The sequence below is a fragment of the Oncorhynchus gorbuscha genome, unplaced genomic scaffold (genome assembly GCF_021184085.1).
Source record: "Oncorhynchus gorbuscha isolate QuinsamMale2020 ecotype Even-year unplaced genomic scaffold, OgorEven_v1.0 Un_scaffold_3360, whole genome shotgun sequence".
NCBI lineage: Eukaryota > Metazoa > Chordata > Actinopteri > Salmoniformes > Salmonidae > Oncorhynchus > Oncorhynchus gorbuscha.
The window spans coordinates 22,634-43,063 of NW_025747618.1; the positions used below are offsets into that span (position 1 = coordinate 22,634).

Genomic DNA, 20,430 nt, shown 5'->3' on the forward strand with positions numbered 1-20,430 from the left:
GGGTACAGGTGTGTTTATGTGTCTATCATATAATGGGATACAGGTGTGTTTATGTGTCTATCATATAATGGGATACAGGTGTGTTTATGTGTCTATCATATAATGGGATACAGGTGTGTTTATGTGTCTATCATGTGATGGGGTACAGGTGTGTTTATGTGTCTATCATATAATGGGATACAGGTGTGTTTATGTGTCTATCATATCATGGGATACAGGTGTGTTTATGTGTCTATCATATAATGGGGTACAGGTGTGTTTATGTGTCTATCATATAATGGGATACAGGTGTGTTTATGTGTCTATCATGTGATGGGGTACAGGTGTGTTTATGTGTCTATCATATAATGGGGTACAGGTGTGTTTATGTTTCTATCATATAATGGGATACAGGTGTGTTTATGTGTCTATCATATAATGGGATACAGGTGTGTTTATGTGTCTATCATTTAATGGGGTACAGGTGTGTTTATGTGTCTATCATATAATGGGATACAGGTGTGTTTATGTGTCTATCATATAATGGGGTACAGGTGTGTTTATGTGTCTATCATATAATGGGGTACAGGTGTGTTTATGTGTCTATCATATAATGGGATACAGGTGTGTTTATGTGTCTATCATATAATGGGATACAGGTGTGTTTATGTGTCTATCATATAATGGGATACAGGTGTGTTTATGTGTCTATCATATAATGGGATACAGGTGTGTTTATGTGTCTATCATATAATGGGGTACAGGTGTGTTTATGTGTCTATCATATAATGGGATACAGGTGTGTTTATGTGTCTATCATGTAATGGGATACAGGTGTGTTTATGTGTCTATCATGTGATGGGGTACAGGTGTGTTTATGTGTCTATCATATAATGGGGTACAGGTGTGTTTATGTTTCTATCATATAATGGGATACAGGTGTGTTTATGTGTCTATCATATAATGGGGTACAGGTGTGTTTATGTGTCTATCATATAATGGGGTACAGGTGTGTTTATGTGTCTATCATGTGATGGTGTACAGGTGTGTTTATGTGTCTATCATGTGATGGTGTACAGGTGTGTTTATTACAGGTGTGTTTATGTGTCTATCATGTGATGGTGTACAGGTGTGTTTATTACAGGTTTGTTTATGTGTCTATCATGTGATGGTGTACAGGTGTGTTTATGTGTCTATCATGTGATGGTGTACCGGTGTGTTTATGTGTCTATCATGTGATGGTGTACAGGTGTGTTTATTACAGGTGTGTTTATGTGTCTATCATGTGATGGTGTACAGGTGTGTTTATTACAGGTGTGTTTATGTGTCTATCATGTGATGGTGTACAGGTGTGTTTATTACAGGTGTGTTTATGTGTCTATCATGTGATGGTGTACAGGTGTGTTTATTACAGGTGTGTTTATGTGTCTATCATGTGATGGTGTACAGGTGTGTTTATTACAGGTGTGTTTATGTGTCTATCATGTGATGGTGTACAGGTGTGTTTATTACAGGTGTGTTTATGTGTCTATCATGTGATGGTGTACAGGTGTGTTTATGTGTCTATCATGTGATGGTGTACAGGTGTGTTTATTACAGGTGTGTTTATGTGTCTATCATGTGATGGTGTACAGGTGTGTTTATTACAGGTGTGTTTATTACAGGTGTGTTTATTACAGGTGTGTTTATTAGAGGTGTGTTTATTACAGGTGTGTTTATGTGTCTATCATGTGATGGTGTACAGGTGTGTTTATGTGTCTATCATGTGATGGTGTACAGGTGTGTTTATTACAGGTGTGTTTATGTGTCTATCATGTGATGGTGTACAGGTGTGTTTATTACAGGTGTGTTTATGTGTCTATCATGTGATGGTGTACAGGTGTGTTTATTACAGGTGTGTTTATGTGTCTATCATGTGATGGTGTACAGGTGTGTTTATGTGTCTATCATGTGATGGTGTACAGGTGTGTTTATTACAGGTATGTTTATGTGTCTATCATGTGATGGTGTACAGGTGTGTTTATTACAGGTGTGTTTATGTGTCTATCATGTGATGGTGTACAGGTGTGTTTATTACAGGTGTGTTTATGTGTCTATCATGTGATGGTGTACAGGTGTGTTTATTACAGGTGTGTTTATGTGTCTATCATGTGATGGTGTACAGGTGTGTTTATTACAGGTGTGTTTATGTGTCTATCATGTGATGGTGTACAGGTGTGTTTATTACAGGTGTGTTTATGTGTCTATCATGTGATGGTGTACAGGTGTGTTTATGTGTCTATCATGTGATGGTGTACAGGTGTGTTTATTACAGGTGTGTTTATGTGTCTATCTTGTGATGGTGTACAGGTGTGTTTATTACAGGTGTGTTTATGTGTCTATCATGTGATGGTGTACAGGTGTGTTTATTACAGGTGTGTTTATGTGTCTATCATGTGATGGTGTACAGGTGTGTTTATGTGTCTATCATGTGATGGTGTACAGGTGTGTTTATGTGTCTATCATGTAATGGTGTACAGGTGTGTTTATGTGTCTATCATGTGATGGTGTACAGGTGTGTTTATGTGTCTATCATGTGATTGTATACAGGTGTGTTTATGTGTCTATCATATAATGGTGTACAGGTGTGTTTATGTGTCTATCATATAATGGGATACAGGTGTGTTTATGTGTCTATCATATAATGGGATACAGGTGTGTTTATGTGTCTATCATATAATGGGATACAGGTGTGTTTATGTGTCTATCATATAATGGGATACAGGTGTGTTTATGTGTCTATCATATAATGGGATACAGGTGTGTTTATGTGTCTATCATGTGATGGTGTACAGGTGTGTTTATGTGTCTATCATGTGATGGTGTACAGGTGTGTTTATGTGTCTATCATGTGATGGTGTACAGGTGTGTTTATGTGTCTATCATATAATGGGGTACAGGTGTGTTTATGTGTCTATCATATAATGGGATACAGGTGTGTTTATGTGTCTATCATGTGATGGGGTACAGGTGTGTTTATGTGTCTATCATATAATGGGATACAGGTGTGTTTATGTGTCTATCATATAATGGGATACAGGTGTGTTTATGTGTCTATCATATAATGGGATACAGGTGTGTTTATGTGTCTATCATGTGATGGGGTACAGGTGTGTTTATGTGTCTATCATATAATGGATACAGGTGTGTTTATGTGTCTATCATATCATGGGATACAGGTGTGTTTATGTGTCTATCATATAATGGGGTACAGGTGTGTTTATGTGTCTATCATATAATGGGATACAGGTGTGTTTATGTGTCTATCATGTGATGGGGTACAGGTGTGTTTATGTGTCTATCATATAATGGGGTACAGGTGTGTTTATGTTTCTATCATATAATGGGATACAGGTGTGTTTATGTGTCTATCATATAATGGGATACAGGTGTGTTTATGTGTCTATCATTTAATGGGGTACAGGTGTGTTTATGTGTCTATCATATAATGGGATACAGGTGTGTTTATGTGTCTATCATATAATGGGGTACAGGTGTGTTTATGTGTCTATCATATAATGGGGTACAGGTGTGTTTATGTGTCTATCATATAATGGGATACAGGTGTGTTTATGTGTCTATCATATAATGGGATACAGGTGTGTTTATGTGTCTATCATATAATGGGATACAGGTGTGTTTATGTGTCTATCATATAATGGGATACAGGTGTGTTTATGTGTCTATCATATAATGGGGTACAGGTGTGTTTATGTGTCTATCATATAATGGGATACAGGTGTGTTTATGTGTCTATCATGTAATGGGATACAGGTGTGTTTATGTGTCTATCATGTGATGGGGTACAGGTGTGTTTATGTGTCTATCATATAATGGGGTACAGGTGTGTTTATGTTTCTATCATATAATGGGATACAGGTGTGTTTATGTGTCTATCATATAATGGGGTACAGGTGTGTTTATGTGTCTATCATATAATGGGGTACAGGTGTGTTTATGTGTCTATCATGTGATGGTGTACAGGTGTGTTTATGTGTCTATCATGTGATGGTGTACAGGTGTGTTTATTACAGGTGTGTTTATGTGTCTATCATGTGATGGTGTACAGGTGTGTTTATTACAGGTTTGTTTATGTGTCTATCATGTGATGGTGTACAGGTGTGTTTATGTGTCTATCATGTGATGGTGTACCGGTGTGTTTATGTGTCTATCATGTGATGGTGTACAGGTGTGTTTATTACAGGTGTGTTTATGTGTCTATCATGTGATGGTGTACAGGTGTGTTTATTACAGGTGTGTTTATGTGTCTATCATGTGATGGTGTACAGGTGTGTTTATTACAGGTGTGTTTATGTGTCTATCATGTGATGGTGTACAGGTGTGTTTATTACAGGTGTGTTTATGTGTCTATCATGTGATGGTGTACAGGTGTGTTTATTACAGGTGTGTTTATGTGTCTATCATGTGATGGTGTACAGGTGTGTTTATTACAGGTGTGTTTATGTGTCTATCATGTGATGGTGTACAGGTGTGTTTATGTGTCTATCATGTGATGGTGTACAGGTGTGTTTATTACAGGTGTGTTTATGTGTCTATCATGTGATGGTGTACAGGTGTGTTTATTACAGGTGTGTTTATTACAGGTGTGTTTATTACAGGTGTGTTTATTAGAGGTGTGTTTATTACAGGTGTGTTTATGTGTCTATCATGTGATGGTGTACAGGTGTGTTTATGTGTCTATCATGTGATGGTGTACAGGTGTGTTTATTACAGGTGTGTTTATGTGTCTATCATGTGATGGTGTACAGGTGTGTTTATTACAGGTGTGTTTATGTGTCTATCATGTGATGGTGTACAGGTGTGTTTATTACAGGTGTGTTTATGTGTCTATCATGTGATGGTGTACAGGTGTGTTTATGTGTCTATCATGTGATGGTGTACAGGTGTGTTTATTACAGGTATGTTTATGTGTCTATCATGTGATGGTGTACAGGTGTGTTTATTACAGGTGTGTTTATGTGTCTATCATGTGATGGTGTACAGGTGTGTTTATTACAGGTGTGTTTATGTGTCTATCATGTGATGGTGTACAGGTGTGTTTATTACAGGTGTGTTTATGTGTCTATCATGTGATGGTGTACAGGTGTGTTTATTACAGGTGTGTTTATGTGTCTATCATGTGATGGTGTACAGGTGTGTTTATTACAGGTGTGTTTATGTGTCTATCATGTGATGGTGTACAGGTGTGTTTATGTGTCTATCATGTGATGGTGTACAGGTGTGTTTATTACAGGTGTGTTTATGTGTCTATCTTGTGATGGTGTACAGGTGTGTTTATTACAGGTGTGTTTATGTGTCTATCATGTGATGGTGTACAGGTGTGTTTATTACAGGTGTGTTTATGTGTCTATCATGTGATGGTGTACAGGTGTGTTTATGTGTCTATCATGTGATGGTGTACAGGTGTGTTTATGTGTCTATCATGTAATGGTGTACAGGTGTGTTTATGTGTCTATCATGTGATGGTGTACAGGTGTGTTTATTACAGGTGTGTTTATGTGTCTATCATGTGATGGTGTACAGGTGTGTTTATGTGTCTATCATGTGATGGTGTACAGGTGTGTTTATGTGTCTATCATGTGATGGTGTACAGGTGTGTTTATGTGTCTATCATGTGATGGTGTACAGGTGTGTTTATGTGTCTATCATGTGATGGTGTACAAGTGTGTTTATTACAGGTGTGTTTATGTGTCTATCATGTGATGGTGTACAGGTGTGTTTATGTGTCTATCATGTGATGGTGTACAGGTGTGTTTATTACAGGTGTGTTTATGTGTCTATCAGGTGATGGTGTACAGGTGTGTTTATTACAGGTGTGTTTATGTGTCTATCATGTGATGGTGTACAGGTGTGTTTATGTGTCTATCATGTGATGGTGTACAGGTGTGTTTATGTGTCTATCATGTGATGGTGTACAGGTGTGTTTATTACAGGTGTGTTTATGTGTCTATCAGGTGATGGTGTACAGGTGTGTTTATTACAGGTGTGTTTATGTGTCTATCATGTGATGGTGTACAGGTGTGTTTATGTGTCTATCATGTGATGGTGTACAGGTGTGTTTATGTGTCTATCAGGTGATGGTGTACAGGTGTGTTTATTACAGGTTTGTTTATGTGTCTATCATGTGATGGTGTACAGGTGTGTTTATTACAGGTGTGTTTATGTGTCTATCATGTGATGGTGTACAGGTGTGTTTATGTGTCTATCAGGTGATGGTGTACAGGTGTGTTTATTACAGGTTTGTTTATGTGTCTATCATGTGATGGTGTACAGGTGTGTTTATTACAGGTGTGTTTATGTGTCTATCATGTGATGGTGTACAGGTGTGTTTATGTGTCTATCATGTGATGGTGTACAGGTGTGTTTATGTGTCTATCATGTGATGGTGTACAGGTGTGTTTATGTGTCTATCATGTGATGGTGTACAGGTGTGTTTATGTGTCTATCATGTGATGGTGTACAGGTGTGTTTATGTGTCTATCATGTGATGGTGTACAGGTGTGTTTATGTGTCTATCATGTGATGGTGTACAGGTGTACAGGTGTGTTTATGTGTCTATCATGTGATGGTGTACAGGTGTGTTTATGTGTCTATCATGTAATGGTGTACAGGTGTGTTTATGTGTCTATCATGTGATGGTGTACAGGTGTGTTCAACGGAACGAATTTGATTAGTGTAGTGTCAACAACGCACCCACTGCCAGCTAGCCTACTTCAGCAGTACTGTATCATTTTAATCATTTTAGTCAATAAGATTCTTGCTACGTAGCTTAACTTTTTGAACATTCGAGACGTGTAGTCCACTTGTCATTCCAATCTCCTTTGCATTAGCGTAGCCTCTTCTGTAGCCTGTTAACTATGTGTCTGTTTATCCCTGTTCTCTCCTCTCTGCACAGACCATACAAACGCTCCACACCGCGTGGCCGCGGCCACCCTAATCTGGTGGTCCCAGCGCGCACGACCCATGTGGAGTTCCAGGTCTCCGGCAGCCTCTGGAATTGCCGATCTGCGGTCAACAAGGCAGAGTTCATCTCAGCCTATGCCTCCCTCCAGTCCCTCGACTTCTTGGCACTAACGGAAACATGGATCACCACAGACAACACTGCTACTCATACTGCTCTCTCTTCGTCCGCCCACGTGCTCTCGCACACCCCGAGAGCTTCTGGTAGGCGGGGTGGTGGCACCGGGATCCTCATCTCTCCCAAGTGGTCATTCTCTCTTTCTCCCCTTACCCATCTGTCTATCGCCTCCTTTGAATTCCATTCTGTCACAGTTACCAGCCCTTTCAAGCTTAACATCCTTATCATTTATCGCCCTCCAGGTTCCCTCGGAGAGTTCATCAATGAGCTTGATGCCTTGATAAGCTCCTTTCCTGAGGACGGCTCACCTCTCACAGTTCTGGGCGACTTTAACCTCCCCACGTCTACCTTTGACTCATTCCTCTCTGCCTCCTTCTTTCCACTCCTCTCCTCTTTTGACCTCACCCTCTCACCTTCCCCCCCTACTCACAAGGCAGGCAATACGCTCGACCTCATCTTTACTAGATGCTGTTCTTCCACTAACCTCATTGCAACTCCTCCAAGTCTCCGACCACTACCTTGTATCCTTTTCCCTCTCGCTCTCATCCAACACCTCCCACCCTGCCCCTACTGGATGGTATCGCGCCGTCCCAACCTTCGCTCTCTCTCCCCCACTACTCTCTCCTCTTCCATCCTATCATCTCTTCCCTCCGCTCAAACCTTCTCTAACCTATCTCCTGATTCTGCCTCCTCAACCCTCCTCTCCTCCCTCTCTGCATCCTTTGACTCTCTATGTCCCCTATCCTCCAGGCCGGCTCGGTCCTCCCCTCCCGCTCCGTGGCTCGATGACTCATTGGGAGCTCACAGAACAGGGCTCCGGGCAGCCGAGCGGAAATGGAGGAAAACTCGCCTCCCTGCGGACCTGGCATCCTTTCACTCCCTCCTCTCTACATTTTCCTCCTCTGTCTCTGCTGCTAAAGCCACTTTCTACCACGCTAAATTCCAAGCATCTGCCTCTAACCCTAGGAAGCTCTTTGCCACCTTCTCCTCCCCCTGAATCCTCCTCCCCCCTCCCCCTCCTCCCTCTCTGCAGACGAAGGTCGACGACATCCGATCCTCGTTTGCTAAGTCAAACGACACCGCTGGTTCTGCTCACACTGCCCTACCCTGTGCTCTGACCTCTTTCTCCCCTCTCTCTCCAGATGAAATCTCGCGTCTTGTGACGGCCGGCCGCCCAACAACCTGCCCGCTTGACCCTATCCCCTCCCCTCTTCTCCAGACCATTTCCGGAGACCTTCTCCCTTACCTCACCTCGCTCATCAACTCATCACTGACCGCTGGCTACGTCCCTTCCGTCTTCAAGAGAGCGAGAGTTGCACCCCTTCTGAAAAAACCTACACTCGATCCCTCCGATGTCAACAATTACAGACCAGTATCCCTTCTTTCTTTTCTCTCCAAAACTCTTGAACGTGCCGTCCTTGGCCAGATCTCCCGCTATCTCTCTCTGAATGACCTTCTTGATCCAAATCAGTCAGGTTTCAAGACTAGTCATTCAACTGAGACTGCTCTCCTCTGTATCACGGAGGCGCTCCGCACTGCTAAAGCTAACTCTCTCTCCTCTGCTCTCATCCTTCTAGATCTATCGGCTGCCTTCGATACTGTGAACCATCAGATCCTCCTCTCCACCCTCTCCGAGTTGGACATCTCCGGCGCGGCCCACGCTTGGATTGCGTCCTACCTGACAGGTCGCTCCTACCAGGTGGCGTGGCGAGAATCTGTCTCCTCACCACGCGCTCTCACCACTGGTGTCCCCCAGGGCTCTGTTCTAGGCCCTCTCCTATTCTCGCTATACACCAAGTCACTTGGCTCTGTCATAACCTCACATGGTCTCTCCTATCATTGCTATGCAGACGACACACAACTAATCTTCTCCTTTCCCCTTCTGATGACCAGGTGGCGAATCGCATCTCTGCATGTCTGGCAGACATATCAGTGTGGATGACGGATCACCACCTCAAGCTGAACCTCGGCAAGACGGAGCTGCTCTTCCTCCCGGGAAGGACTGCCCGTTCCATGATCTCGCCATCACGGTTGACAACTCCATTGTGTCCTCTTCCCAGAGCGCTAAGAACCTTGGTGTGATCCTGGACAACACCCTGTCGTTCTCAACCAACATGAAGGCGGTGGCCCGTTCCTGTAGGTTCATGCTCTACAACATCCGCAGAGTACGACCCTGCCTCACACAGGAAGCGGCGCAGGTCCTAATCCAGGCACTTGTCATCTCCCGTCTGGATTACTGCAACTCGCTGTTGGCTGGGCTCCCTGCCTGTGCCATTAAACCCCTTCAACTCATCCAGAACGCCGCAGCCCGTCTGGTGTTCAACCTTCCCAAGTTCTCTCACGTCACCCCGCTCCTCCGTTCTCTCCACTGGCTTCCAGTTGAAGCTCGCATCCGCTACAAGACCATGGTGCTTGCCTACGGAGCTGTGAGGGGAACGACACCTCAGTACCTCCAGGCTCTGATCAGGCCCTACACCCAAACAAGGGCACTGCGTTCATCCACCTCTGGCCTGCTCGCCTCCCTACCACTGAGGAAGTACAGCTCCCGCTCAGCCCAGTCAAAACTGTTCGCTGCTCTGGCCCCCCAATGGTGGAACAAACTCCCTCACGACGCCAGGACAGCGGAGTCAATCACCACCTTCCGGAGACCTGAAACCCCACCTCTTTAAGGAATACCTAGGATAGGATAAGTATTCCCTCCCCCCCCTTTAAGATTTAGATGCACTATTGTAAAGTGACTGTTCCACTGGATGTCATAAGGTGAATGCACCAATTTGTAAGTCGCTCTGGATAAGAGCGTCTGCTAAATGACTTAAATGTAAATGTAAATGTTTATGTGTCTATCATGTGATGGTGTACAGGTGTGTTTATGTGTCTATCATGTGATGGTGTACAGGTGTGTTTATGTGTCTATCATGTGATGGTGTACAGGTGTGTTTATGTGTCTATCATGTGATGGTGTACAGGTGTGTTTATGTGTCTATCATGTGATGGTGTACAGGTGTGTTTATGTGTCTATCATGTGATGGTGTACAGGTGTGTTTATGTGTCTATCGTGTGATGGTGTACAGGTGTGTTTATTACAGGTGTGTTTATTACAGGTGTGTTTATGTGTCTATCATGTGATGGTGTACAGGTGTGTTTATTACAGGTGTGTTTATGTGTCTATCATGTGATGGGGTACAGGTGTGTTTATTACAGGTGTTTTTATGTGTCTATCATGTGATGGTGTACAGGTGTGTTTATTACAGGTGTGTTTATGTGTCTATCATGTGATGGTGTACAGGTGTGTTTATTACAGGTGTGTTTATTACAGGTGTGTTTATTACAGGTGTGTTTATTACAGGTGTGTTTATTACAGGTGTGTTTATGTGTCTATCATGTGATGGTGTACAGGTGTGTTTATTACAGGTGTGTTTATTACAGGTGTGTTTATTACAGGTGTGTTTATTACAGGTGTGTTTATTACAGGTGTTTATTACAGGTGTGTTTATTACAGGTGTGTTTATTACAGGTGTGTTTATGTGTCTATCATGTGATGGTGTACAGGTGTGTTTATTACAGGTGTGTTTATGTGTCTATCATGTGATGGTGTACAGGTGTGTTTATTACAGGTGTGTTTATTACAGGTGTGTTTATTACAGGTGTGTTTATTACAGGTGTGTTTATGTGTCTATCATGTGATGGTGTACAGGTGTGTTTATTACAGGTGTGTTTATTACAGGTGTGTTTATTACAGGTGTGTTTATTACAGGTGTGTTTATTACAGGTGTGTTTATTACAGGTGTGTTTATTACAGGTGTGTTTATTACAGGTGTGTTTATTACAGGTGTGTTTATTACAGGTGTGTTTATTACAGGTGTGTTTATTACAGGTGTGTTTATTACAGGTGTGTTTATTACAGGTGTGTTTATTACAGGTGTGTTTATTACAGGTGTGTTTATTACAGGTGTGTTTATTACAGGTGTGTTTATTACAGGTGTGTTTATTACAGGTGTGTTTATTACAGGTGTGTTTATTACAGGTGTGTTTATTACAGGTGTGTTTATTACAGGTGTGTTTATTACAGGTGTGTTTACCACCCTTGGATTTGTTAACATTTTATTGTGTTACAAAGTGGGGTTAAAATGGATTGGAACTGTTTTTGTTGTTGTTGTTGTTGTTTTTGTTGTTGTTGTTGTTGTTGTTATCTACACAAAATAACATGTAATGTCAAAGTGGAAGAGAAAATCATAAAAATTCAAATAAACATGAACTAAAAATAAAACGCTAATCTATCTTGATTAGATAAGTACTCACATCCTCTGAGTCAACACATGTTACAAACATGTGACAGTCATGTGATGGGGTGTACGTGTGTTCAAGTGTATGTGTATGTACATGTGTATGTGTATGTGCATGTGCATGTGTATGTGTATGTGTATGTGTATGTGTATGTGCATGTGCATGTGTATGTGTATGTGCATGTGCATGTGCATGTGCATGTGCATGTGTATGTGCATGTATATGTGCATGTGCATGTGCATGTGCATGTGCATGTGCATGTGTATGTGTATGTGCATGTGCATGTGCATGTGCATGTGCATGTGTATGTGTATGTGTATGTGCATGTGCATGTGTATGTGCATGTGTATGTGTATGTGCATGTGACGCCACCTACGTGAATGATGTGTGAATTGGAGTCTTTGTCATCAGTGCCGATAAAAAAATTAACCAAGACTTGAGTTCCATATTTCTCATTTAGTCTGGCAATGGCATCCTCCAACTTCCATGTGTCACCTAAGTAGGAGAGGAGAGGATTGGTATGAGGAGAAGAGAAGAGAGGAGAGGATCGGTATGGTATGAGGAGAGGAGAGGATTGGTATGAAGAGAGGAGAGGATTGGTATGAGGAGAGGAGAAGAGAGGAGAGGATTGGTATGAGGAGAAGAGAAGAGACGAGAGGATTGGTATGAGGAGAGGAGAAGAGAGGAGAGGATTGGTATGAGGAGAAGAGAAGAGAGGAGAGGAATGGCATGAGGAGAAGAGGAGAGAGGAGAGGATTGGTATGAGGAGAAGAGGTGAGAGGAGAGGATTGGTATGAGGAGAGGAGAAGAGAGGAGAGGAGGGGATTGGTATGAGGAGAAGAGAAGAGAGGAGAGAGGAGAGGAGAAGAGAGGAGAGGAGAGGATTGGTATGAGGAGAAGAGAAGAGAGGAGAGGATTGGAATGAGGAGAAGAGAAGAGAGGAGAGAGGAGAGGAGGAGAGGATTGGTTTGAGGAGAGGAGAGGATTGGTTTGAGGAGAGGATTGGTTTGAGGAGAGGAGAGGATTGGTTTGAGGAGAGGATTGGTTTGAGGAGAGGATTAGTTTGAGGAGAGGATTGGTTTGAGGAGAGGATTGGTTTGAGGAGAGGATTGATTTGAGGAGAGGAGAGGAGATAATAGGTTTGAGGAGAGGATTGGTTTGAGGAGAGGATTGGTTTGAGGAGAGGAGATAATTGGTTTGAGGAGAGGATTGGTTGAGGAGAGGATTGGTTTGAGGAGAGGAGATAATTGGTTTGAGGAGAGGATTGGTTTGAGGAGAGGATTGGTTTGAGGAGAGGAGATAATTGGTTTGAGGAGAGGATTGGTTTGAGGAGAGGATTGGTTTGAGGAGAGGAGATAATTGGTTTGAGGAGAGGATTGGTTTGAGGAGAGGAGAGGATTGGTTTGAGGAGAGGATTGGTTTGAGGAGAGGATTGGTTTGAGGAGAGGAGAGGATTGATTTGAGGAGAGGAGAGGATTGGTTTGAGGAGAGGATTGGTTTGAGGAGAGGATTGATTTGAGGAGAGGAGAGGAGATAATTGGTTTGAGGAGAGGAGAGGATTGGTTTGAGGAGAGGAGAGGATTGGTTTGAGGAGAGGAGAGGATTGATTTGAGAGGATCACTTCCGGGTTGGAGCGAGCGGTCGCATCCGCACTTCGCTCCGCAGGTAGAATAACTTTTTCATTACATTTCATTACATTTCATTATAGTACAACGGTTTGATTTGTCTAATCTTAGCAATTTCTTCTTAGCTAGCTACATAGCCGTCTTTGTATCAAAGATAATTGCGTAATTATCGTATTTCGTCGTCCTAACGTAGTCTTCACTGCTATTTGCCCAGCAGCTAGCCAGCTAGCAAACGTCCACCGAATAGCAGCACTGTAGAAACTATTACACTCAACTGAACGACTTGATTAGTGTAGTGTTAGCTAGCTACATAGCTGTCTTTGCTGTCTTCGTATCCAAGATAATTGTGTAGTTTAGAGTGTGTAGTCTTAGAGTGATTATCTTAATTTACAGAGGTTAGCTAGCCAGCTATTTGTCGTCCTTAACGTAGGAGACACTGCTAGCTAGCCAACAGCTAGCCAACGTCTACCGAATAGAACAACCCGGTCGCATTCCGCTTCGCTCCACAGGTAGTATCACATTTTCACTTCATTTCATTACAGTACAACGGTTTGATTTGTTTGATCGTAGCTAGGTACATAGCTAGCTACATAGCTGTCTTTGTATCAAAGATAATTGTGTAGTCTAGAGCGACTTTCTAGGTTAGCTAGCCAGCTATTGTCGTTCTTTTAATGCAACGTAACGTAATCAACACTGCTAGCTAGCCAGCTAGCCCCCGAATAGCAGCACTGTAGAAACTATTTCACTCAACGGAACGACTTGATTAGTGTAGTGTCAACAACGCAGCCACTGCCAGCTAGCCTACAAAGTCAACAACGCAGCCACTGCCAGCTAGCCTACTTCAGCAGTACTGTATCATTTTAATCATTTTAGTCAATAAGATTCTTGCTACGTAAGCTTAACTTTCTGAACATTCGAGACGTGTAGTCCACTTGTCATTCCAATCTCCTTTGCATTAGCTTAGCCTCTTCTGTAGCCTGTCAACTATGTGTCTGTCTATCCCTGTTCTCTCCCTCTCTGCACAGACCATACAAACGCTCCACACCGCGTGGCCGCGGCCTCCCTAATCTGGTGGTCCCAGCGCGCACGACCCACGTGGAGTTCCAGGTCTCCGGTAGCCTCTGGAACTGCCGATCTGCGGCCAACAAGGCAGAGTTCATCTCAGCCTATGCCTCCCTCCAGTCCCTCGACTTCTTGGCACTGACGGAAACATGGATCACCACAGATAACACTGCTACTCCCACTGCTCTCTCTTTCGTCCGCCCACGTGTTCTCGCACACCCCGAGAGCTTCTGGTCAGCGGGGTGGTGGCACCGGGATCCTCATCTCTCCCAAGTGGTCATTCTCTTTTCTCCCCTTACCCATCTGTCTATCGCCTCCTTTGAATTCCATGCTATCACAGTTACCAGCCCTTTCAAGCTTAACATCCTTATCATTTATCGCCCGCCAAGTTCCCTCGGAGAGTTCATCAATGAGCTTGATGCCTTAATAAGCTCCTTTCCTGAGGACGGCTCACCTCTCACAGTTCTGGGCGACTTTAACCTCCCCACGTCTACCTTTGACTCATTCCTCTCTGCCTCCTTCTTTCCACTCCTCTCCTTTTTGACTCACCCTCTCACCTTTCCCCCTACTCACAAGGCAGGCAATACGCCTCGACCTCATCTTTACTAGATGCTGTTCTTCCACTAACCTCATTGCAACTCCCTCCAAGTCTCCGACCACTACCTTGTATCCTTTTCCCTCTCGCTCTCATCCAACACTTCCCACACTGCCTCTACTCGGATGGTATCGCGCCGTCCCAACCTTCGCTCTCTCTCCCCCGCTACTCTCTCCTCTTCCATCCTATCATCTCTTCCCTATGCTCAAACCTTCTCCAACCTATCTCCTGATTCTGCCTCCTCAACCCTCCTCTCCTCCCTTTCTGCATCCTTTGACTCTATGCCCCCTATCCTCCAGGCCGGCTCGGTCCTCCCCTCCCGCTCCGTGGCTCGACGACTCATTGCGAGCTTACAGAACAAGGCTCCGGGCAGCCGAGCGGAAATGGAGGAAAACTCGCCTCCCTGCGGACCTGGCATCCTTTCACTCCCTCCTCTCTACATTTTCCTCTTCTGTCTCTGCTGCTAAAGCCACTTTCTACCACTCTAAATTCCAAGCATCTGCCTCTAACCCTAGGAAGCTCTTTGCCACCTTCTCCTCCCTCCTGAATCCTCCCCCCTCCTCCCTCTCTGCAGATGACTTCGTCAACCATTTTGAAAAGAAGGTCGATGACATCCGATCCTCGCTTGCTAAGTCAAACGACACCGCTGGTTCTGCTCACACTGCCCTACCCTGTGCTCTGACCTCTTTCTCCCTCTCTCTCCAGATGAAATCTCGCGTCTTGTGACGGCCGGCCGCCCAACAACCTGCCCGCTTGACCCCATCCCCTCCTCTCTTCTCCAGACCATTTCCGGAGACCTTCTCCCTTACCTCACCTCGCTCATCAACTCATCCCTGACCGCTGGCTATGTCCCTTCCGTCTTCAAGAGAGCGAGAGTTGCACCCCTTCTGAAAAACCTACACTCGATCCCTCCGATGTCAACAACTACAGACCAGTATCCCTTCTTTCTTTTCTCTCCAAAACTCTTGAACGTGCCGTCCTTGGCCAGCTCTTCCGCTATCTCTCTCAAAATGACCTTCTTGATCCAAATCAGTCAGGTTTCAAGACTAGTCATTCAACTGAGACTGCTCTTCTCTGTATCACGGAGGCGCTCCACACTGCTAAAGCTAACTCTCTCTCCTCTGCTCTCATCCTAGACCTATCGGCTGCCTTCGATACTGTGAACCATCAGATCCTCCTCTCCACCCTCTCCGAGTTGGGCATCTCCGGCGCGGCCCACGCTTGGATTGCGTCCTACCTGACAGGTCGCTCCTACCAGGTGGCGTGGCGAGAATCTGTCTCCTCACCACGCGCTCACCACTGGTGTCCCCCAGGGCTCTGTTCTAGGCCCTCTCCTATTCTCGCTATACACCAAGTCACTTGGCTCTGTCATAACCTCACATGGTCTCTCCCATCATTGCTATGCAGACGACACACAACTAATCTTCTCCTTTCCCCTTCTGATGACCAGGTGGCGACCGCATCTCTGCATGTCTGGCAGACATATCAGTGTGGATGACGGATCACCACCTCAAGCTGAACCTCGGCAAGACGGAGCTGCTCTTCCTCCCGGGGAAGGACTGCCCGTTCCATGATCTCACCATCACGGTTGACAACTCCATTGTGTCCTCCTCCCAGAGCGCTAAGAACCTTGGTGTGATCCTGACAACACCCTGTCGTTCTCAACCAACATCAAGGCGGTGGCCCGTTCCTGTAGGTTCATGCTCTACAACATCCGCAGAGTACCACCCTGCCTCACACAGGAAGCGGCGCAGGTCCTAATCCAGGCACTTGTCATCTCCCGTCTGGATTACTGCAACTCGCTGTTGGCTGGGCTCCTGCCTATGCCATTAAACCCCTTCAACTCATCCAGAACGCCGCAGCCCGTCTGGTGTTCAACCTTCCCAAGTTCTCTCACGTCACCCCGCTCCTCCGTTCTCTCCACTGGCTTCCAGTTGAAGCTCGCATCCGCTACAAGACCATGGTGCTTGCCTACGGAGCTGTGAGGGGAACGGCACCTCAGTACCTCCAGGCTCTGATCAGGCCCTACACCCAAACAAGGGCACTGCGTTCATCCACCTCTGGCCTGCTCGCCTCCCTACCACTGAGGAAGTACAGCTCCCGCTCAGCCCAGTCAAAACTGTTCGCTGCTCTGGCCCCCCAATGGTGGAACAAACTCCCTCACGACGCCAGGACAGCAGAGTCAATCACCACCTTCCGGAGACCTGAAACCCCACCTCTTTAAGGAATACCTAGGATAGGATAAGTATTCCCTCCCCCCCCCCTTTAAGATTTAGATGCACTATTGTAAAGTGACTGTTCCACTGGATGTCATAAGGTGAATGCACCAATTTGTAAGTCGCTCTGGATAAGAGCGTCTGCTAAATGACTTAAATGTAAATGTAAATGTTTATGTGTCTATCATGTGATGGTGTACAGGTGTGTTTATGTGTCTATCATGTGATGGTGTACAGGTGTGTTTATGTGTCTATCATGTGATGGTGTACAGGTGTGTTTATGTGTCTATCATGTGATGGTGTACAGGTGTGTTTATGTGTCTATCATGTGATGGTGTACAGGTGTGTTTATGTGTCTATCATGTGATGGTGTACAGGTGTGTTTATGTGTCTATCATGTGATGGTGTACAGGTGTGTTTATGTGTCTATCATGTGATGGTGTACAGGTGTGTTTATGTGTCTATCATGTGATGGTGTACAGGTGTGTTTATGTGTCTATCGTGTGATGGTGTACAGGTGTGTTTATTACAGGTGTGTTTATTACAGGTGTGTTTATGTGTCTATCATGTGATGGTGTACAGGTGTGTTTATTACAGGTGTGTTTATGTGTCTATCATGTGATGGGGTACAGGTGTGTTTATTACAGGTGTGTTTATGTGTCTATCATGTGATGGTGTACAGGTGTGTTTATTACAGGTGTGTTTATGTGTCTATCATGTGATGGTGTACAGGTGTGTTTATTACAGGTGTGTTTATTACAGGTGTGTTTATTACAGGTGTGTTTATTACAGGTGTGTTTATGTGTCTATCATGTGATGGTGTACAGGTGTGTTTATTACAGGTGTGTTTATGTGTCTATCATGTGATGGTGTACAGGTGTGTTTATTACAGGTGTGTTTATTACAGGTGTGTTTATTACAGGTGTGTTTATTACAGGTGTGTTTATTACAGGTGTGTTTATGTGTGATGGTGTACATGTGTGTTTATTACAGGTGTGTTTATTACAGGTGTGTTTATGTGTCTATCATGTGATGGTGTACAGGTGTGTTTATTACAGGTGTGTTTATGTGTCTATCATGTGATGGGGTACAGGTGTGTTTATTACAGGTGTGTTTATGTGTCTATCATGTGATGGTGTACAGGTGTGTTTATTACAGGTGTGTTTATGTGTCTATCATGTGATGGTGTACAGGTGTGTTTATTACAGGTGTGTTTATTACAGGTGTGTTTATGTGTCTATCATGTGATGGTGTACAGGTGTGTTTATTACAGGTGTGTTTATGTGTCTATCATGTGATGGTGTACAGGTGTGTTTATTACAGGTGTGTTTATTACAGGTGTGTTTATTACAGGTGTGTTTATGTGTCTATCATGTGATGGTGTACAGGTGTGTTTATTACAGGTGTGTTTATGTGTCTATCATGTGATGGTGTACAGGTGTGTTTATTACAGGTGTGTTTATTACAGGTGTGTTTATTACAGGTGTGTTTATTACAGGTGTGTTTATTACAGGTGTGTTTATTACAGGTGTGTTTATTACAGGTGTGTTTATTACAGGTGTGTTTATTACAGGTGTGTTTATTACAGGTGTGTTTATTACAGGTGTGTTTATTACAGGTGTGTTTATTACAGGTGTGTTTATTACAGGTGTGTTTATTACAGGTGTGTTTATTACAGGTGTGTTTATTACAGGTGTGTTTATTACAGGTGTGTTTATTACAGGTGTGTTTATTACAGGTGTGTTTATTACAGGTGTGTTTACCACCCTTGGATTTCTTAACATTTTATTGTGTTACAAAGTGGGGTTAAAATGGATTGGAACTGTTTTTGTTGTTGTTGTTGTTGTTGTTTTTGTTGTTGTTGTTGTTGTTGTTGTTATCTACACCTGAAACCCCACCTCTTTAAGGAATACCTAGGATAGGATAAAGTAATCCTTCTACCCCCCCCTTAAAAGATTTAGATGCACTATTGTAAAGTGGCTGTTCCACTGGATGTCATAAGGTGAATGCACCAATGTGTAAGTCGCTCTGGATAAGAGCGTCTGCTAAATGACTTAAATGTAAAATGATGTAAATGATTGGTTTGAGGAGAGGAGATTATTGGTTTGAGGAGAGGAGAGGATTGATTTGAGGAGAGGATTGGTTTGAGGAGAGGATTGGTTTGAGGAGAGGAGAGGATTGATTTGAGGAGAGGATTGGTTTGAGGAGAGGAGAGGATTGGTTTGAGGAGAGGATTGATTTGAGGAGAGAGAGATTGGTTTGAGGAGAGGAGAGGATTGGTTTGAGGAAAGGTTTGAGGAGGATTGGTTTGAGGAAAGGAGAGGGATTGGTTTGAGGAGAGGCAAACTTGGTTTGAAAAGAGGTTGGTTTGATTGGTTTGAGGAAACACAGAGGTTTGAGGAGGGCAAACTAGTGTCGTTCACCATAGACAGTCTCCCAGTGGTCTGTTGCTATTGGCCACTCAAACACATTAGGAAGTATGTCTAGTAAAGGAGCTCCGCCCCTTTTCTCAATCTGACCTTCAGAGGGGGAAAAACACAAAAGTGACCCAGGTTAACTCACAGCTTAAAGGTAGACAACTATTTGGACTTTAATGACTTACTCAATTGAAATGTAATTGACCTCAACAAAACAGACCAGCAGACTCACTCTCATTGGTGCAGGATCTGTAGAGGGTCTTGGCTTTAGTGAGGGCACTGGCCTCCCCCTCCACGCTTCTCTCTAGAACACCTACAAAAATATGATAGAGGTTATAGATTTGCAGCACATCTGTGTTGATGTTTGCTTTTAAACTGAAAATCAAAAAGAGGTTTGGATATGAGTTGAGCTGTGAATGTTGTGAGTAACATGGAGCATGTGAGCTGTGTTATGGAGGACAATGTCCCCCTCAGAGGGACTGTAACATTTCCCTTTAGACCAGACAGAACACAGTCAGACTCTGGGCCAAGGAGCTGTCGGTCTGCTGCTTTTCACCACATAACAAACATTGAGAAACATCACAGAACTGTGGAAACAAAAAAACAAAAAAACAAGCAAGGAAAAAAACAATGCTTTCAATGTGTGGTCATTTCCATGTGGTGGTAACTGTAGACAACATCCATGTGGTGGTAACTGTAGACAACATCCATGTGCTGGTAACTGTAGACAACATCCATGTGGGGGTAACTGTAGACAACATCCATGTGGTGGTAACTGTAGACAACATCCATGTGGTGGTAACTGTAGACAACATCCATGTGGTGGTAACTGTAGACAACATCCATGTGGGGGTAACTGTAGACAACATCCATGTGCTGGTAACTGTAGACAACATCCATGTGCTGGTAACTGTAGACAACATCCATGTGGTGGTAACTGTAGACAACATCCATGTGCTGGTAACTGTAGACAACATCCATGTGCTGGTAACTGTAGACAACATCCATGTGGTGGTAACTGTAGACAACATACATGTGGTGGTAACTGTAGACAACATACATGTGCTGGTAACTGTAGACAACATACATGTGGTGGTAACTGTAGACAACATAC

General features: G+C 43.8%; 1 protein-coding gene across 1 annotated transcript in view; it reads right to left on the reverse strand.

The window, feature by feature from the left end:
* LOC124027598 (neprilysin-like) overlaps positions 1-19,629 on the reverse strand; it is a gene marked incomplete at both ends in the record, with an annotated part of 41,651 nt that extends 22,022 nt beyond the window's left edge. Inside the window, 3 exons of the mRNA XM_046339964.1 lie at positions 11,778-11,896; positions 19,323-19,418; positions 19,549-19,629. Coding sequence (XP_046195920.1) covers positions 11,778-11,896; positions 19,323-19,418; positions 19,549-19,629 — 296 coding nt within the window. The remainder of the gene's footprint in view (positions 1-11,777; positions 11,897-19,322; positions 19,419-19,548) is intronic.
* Between the last annotated feature and the right edge of the window lie 801 nt (positions 19,630-20,430).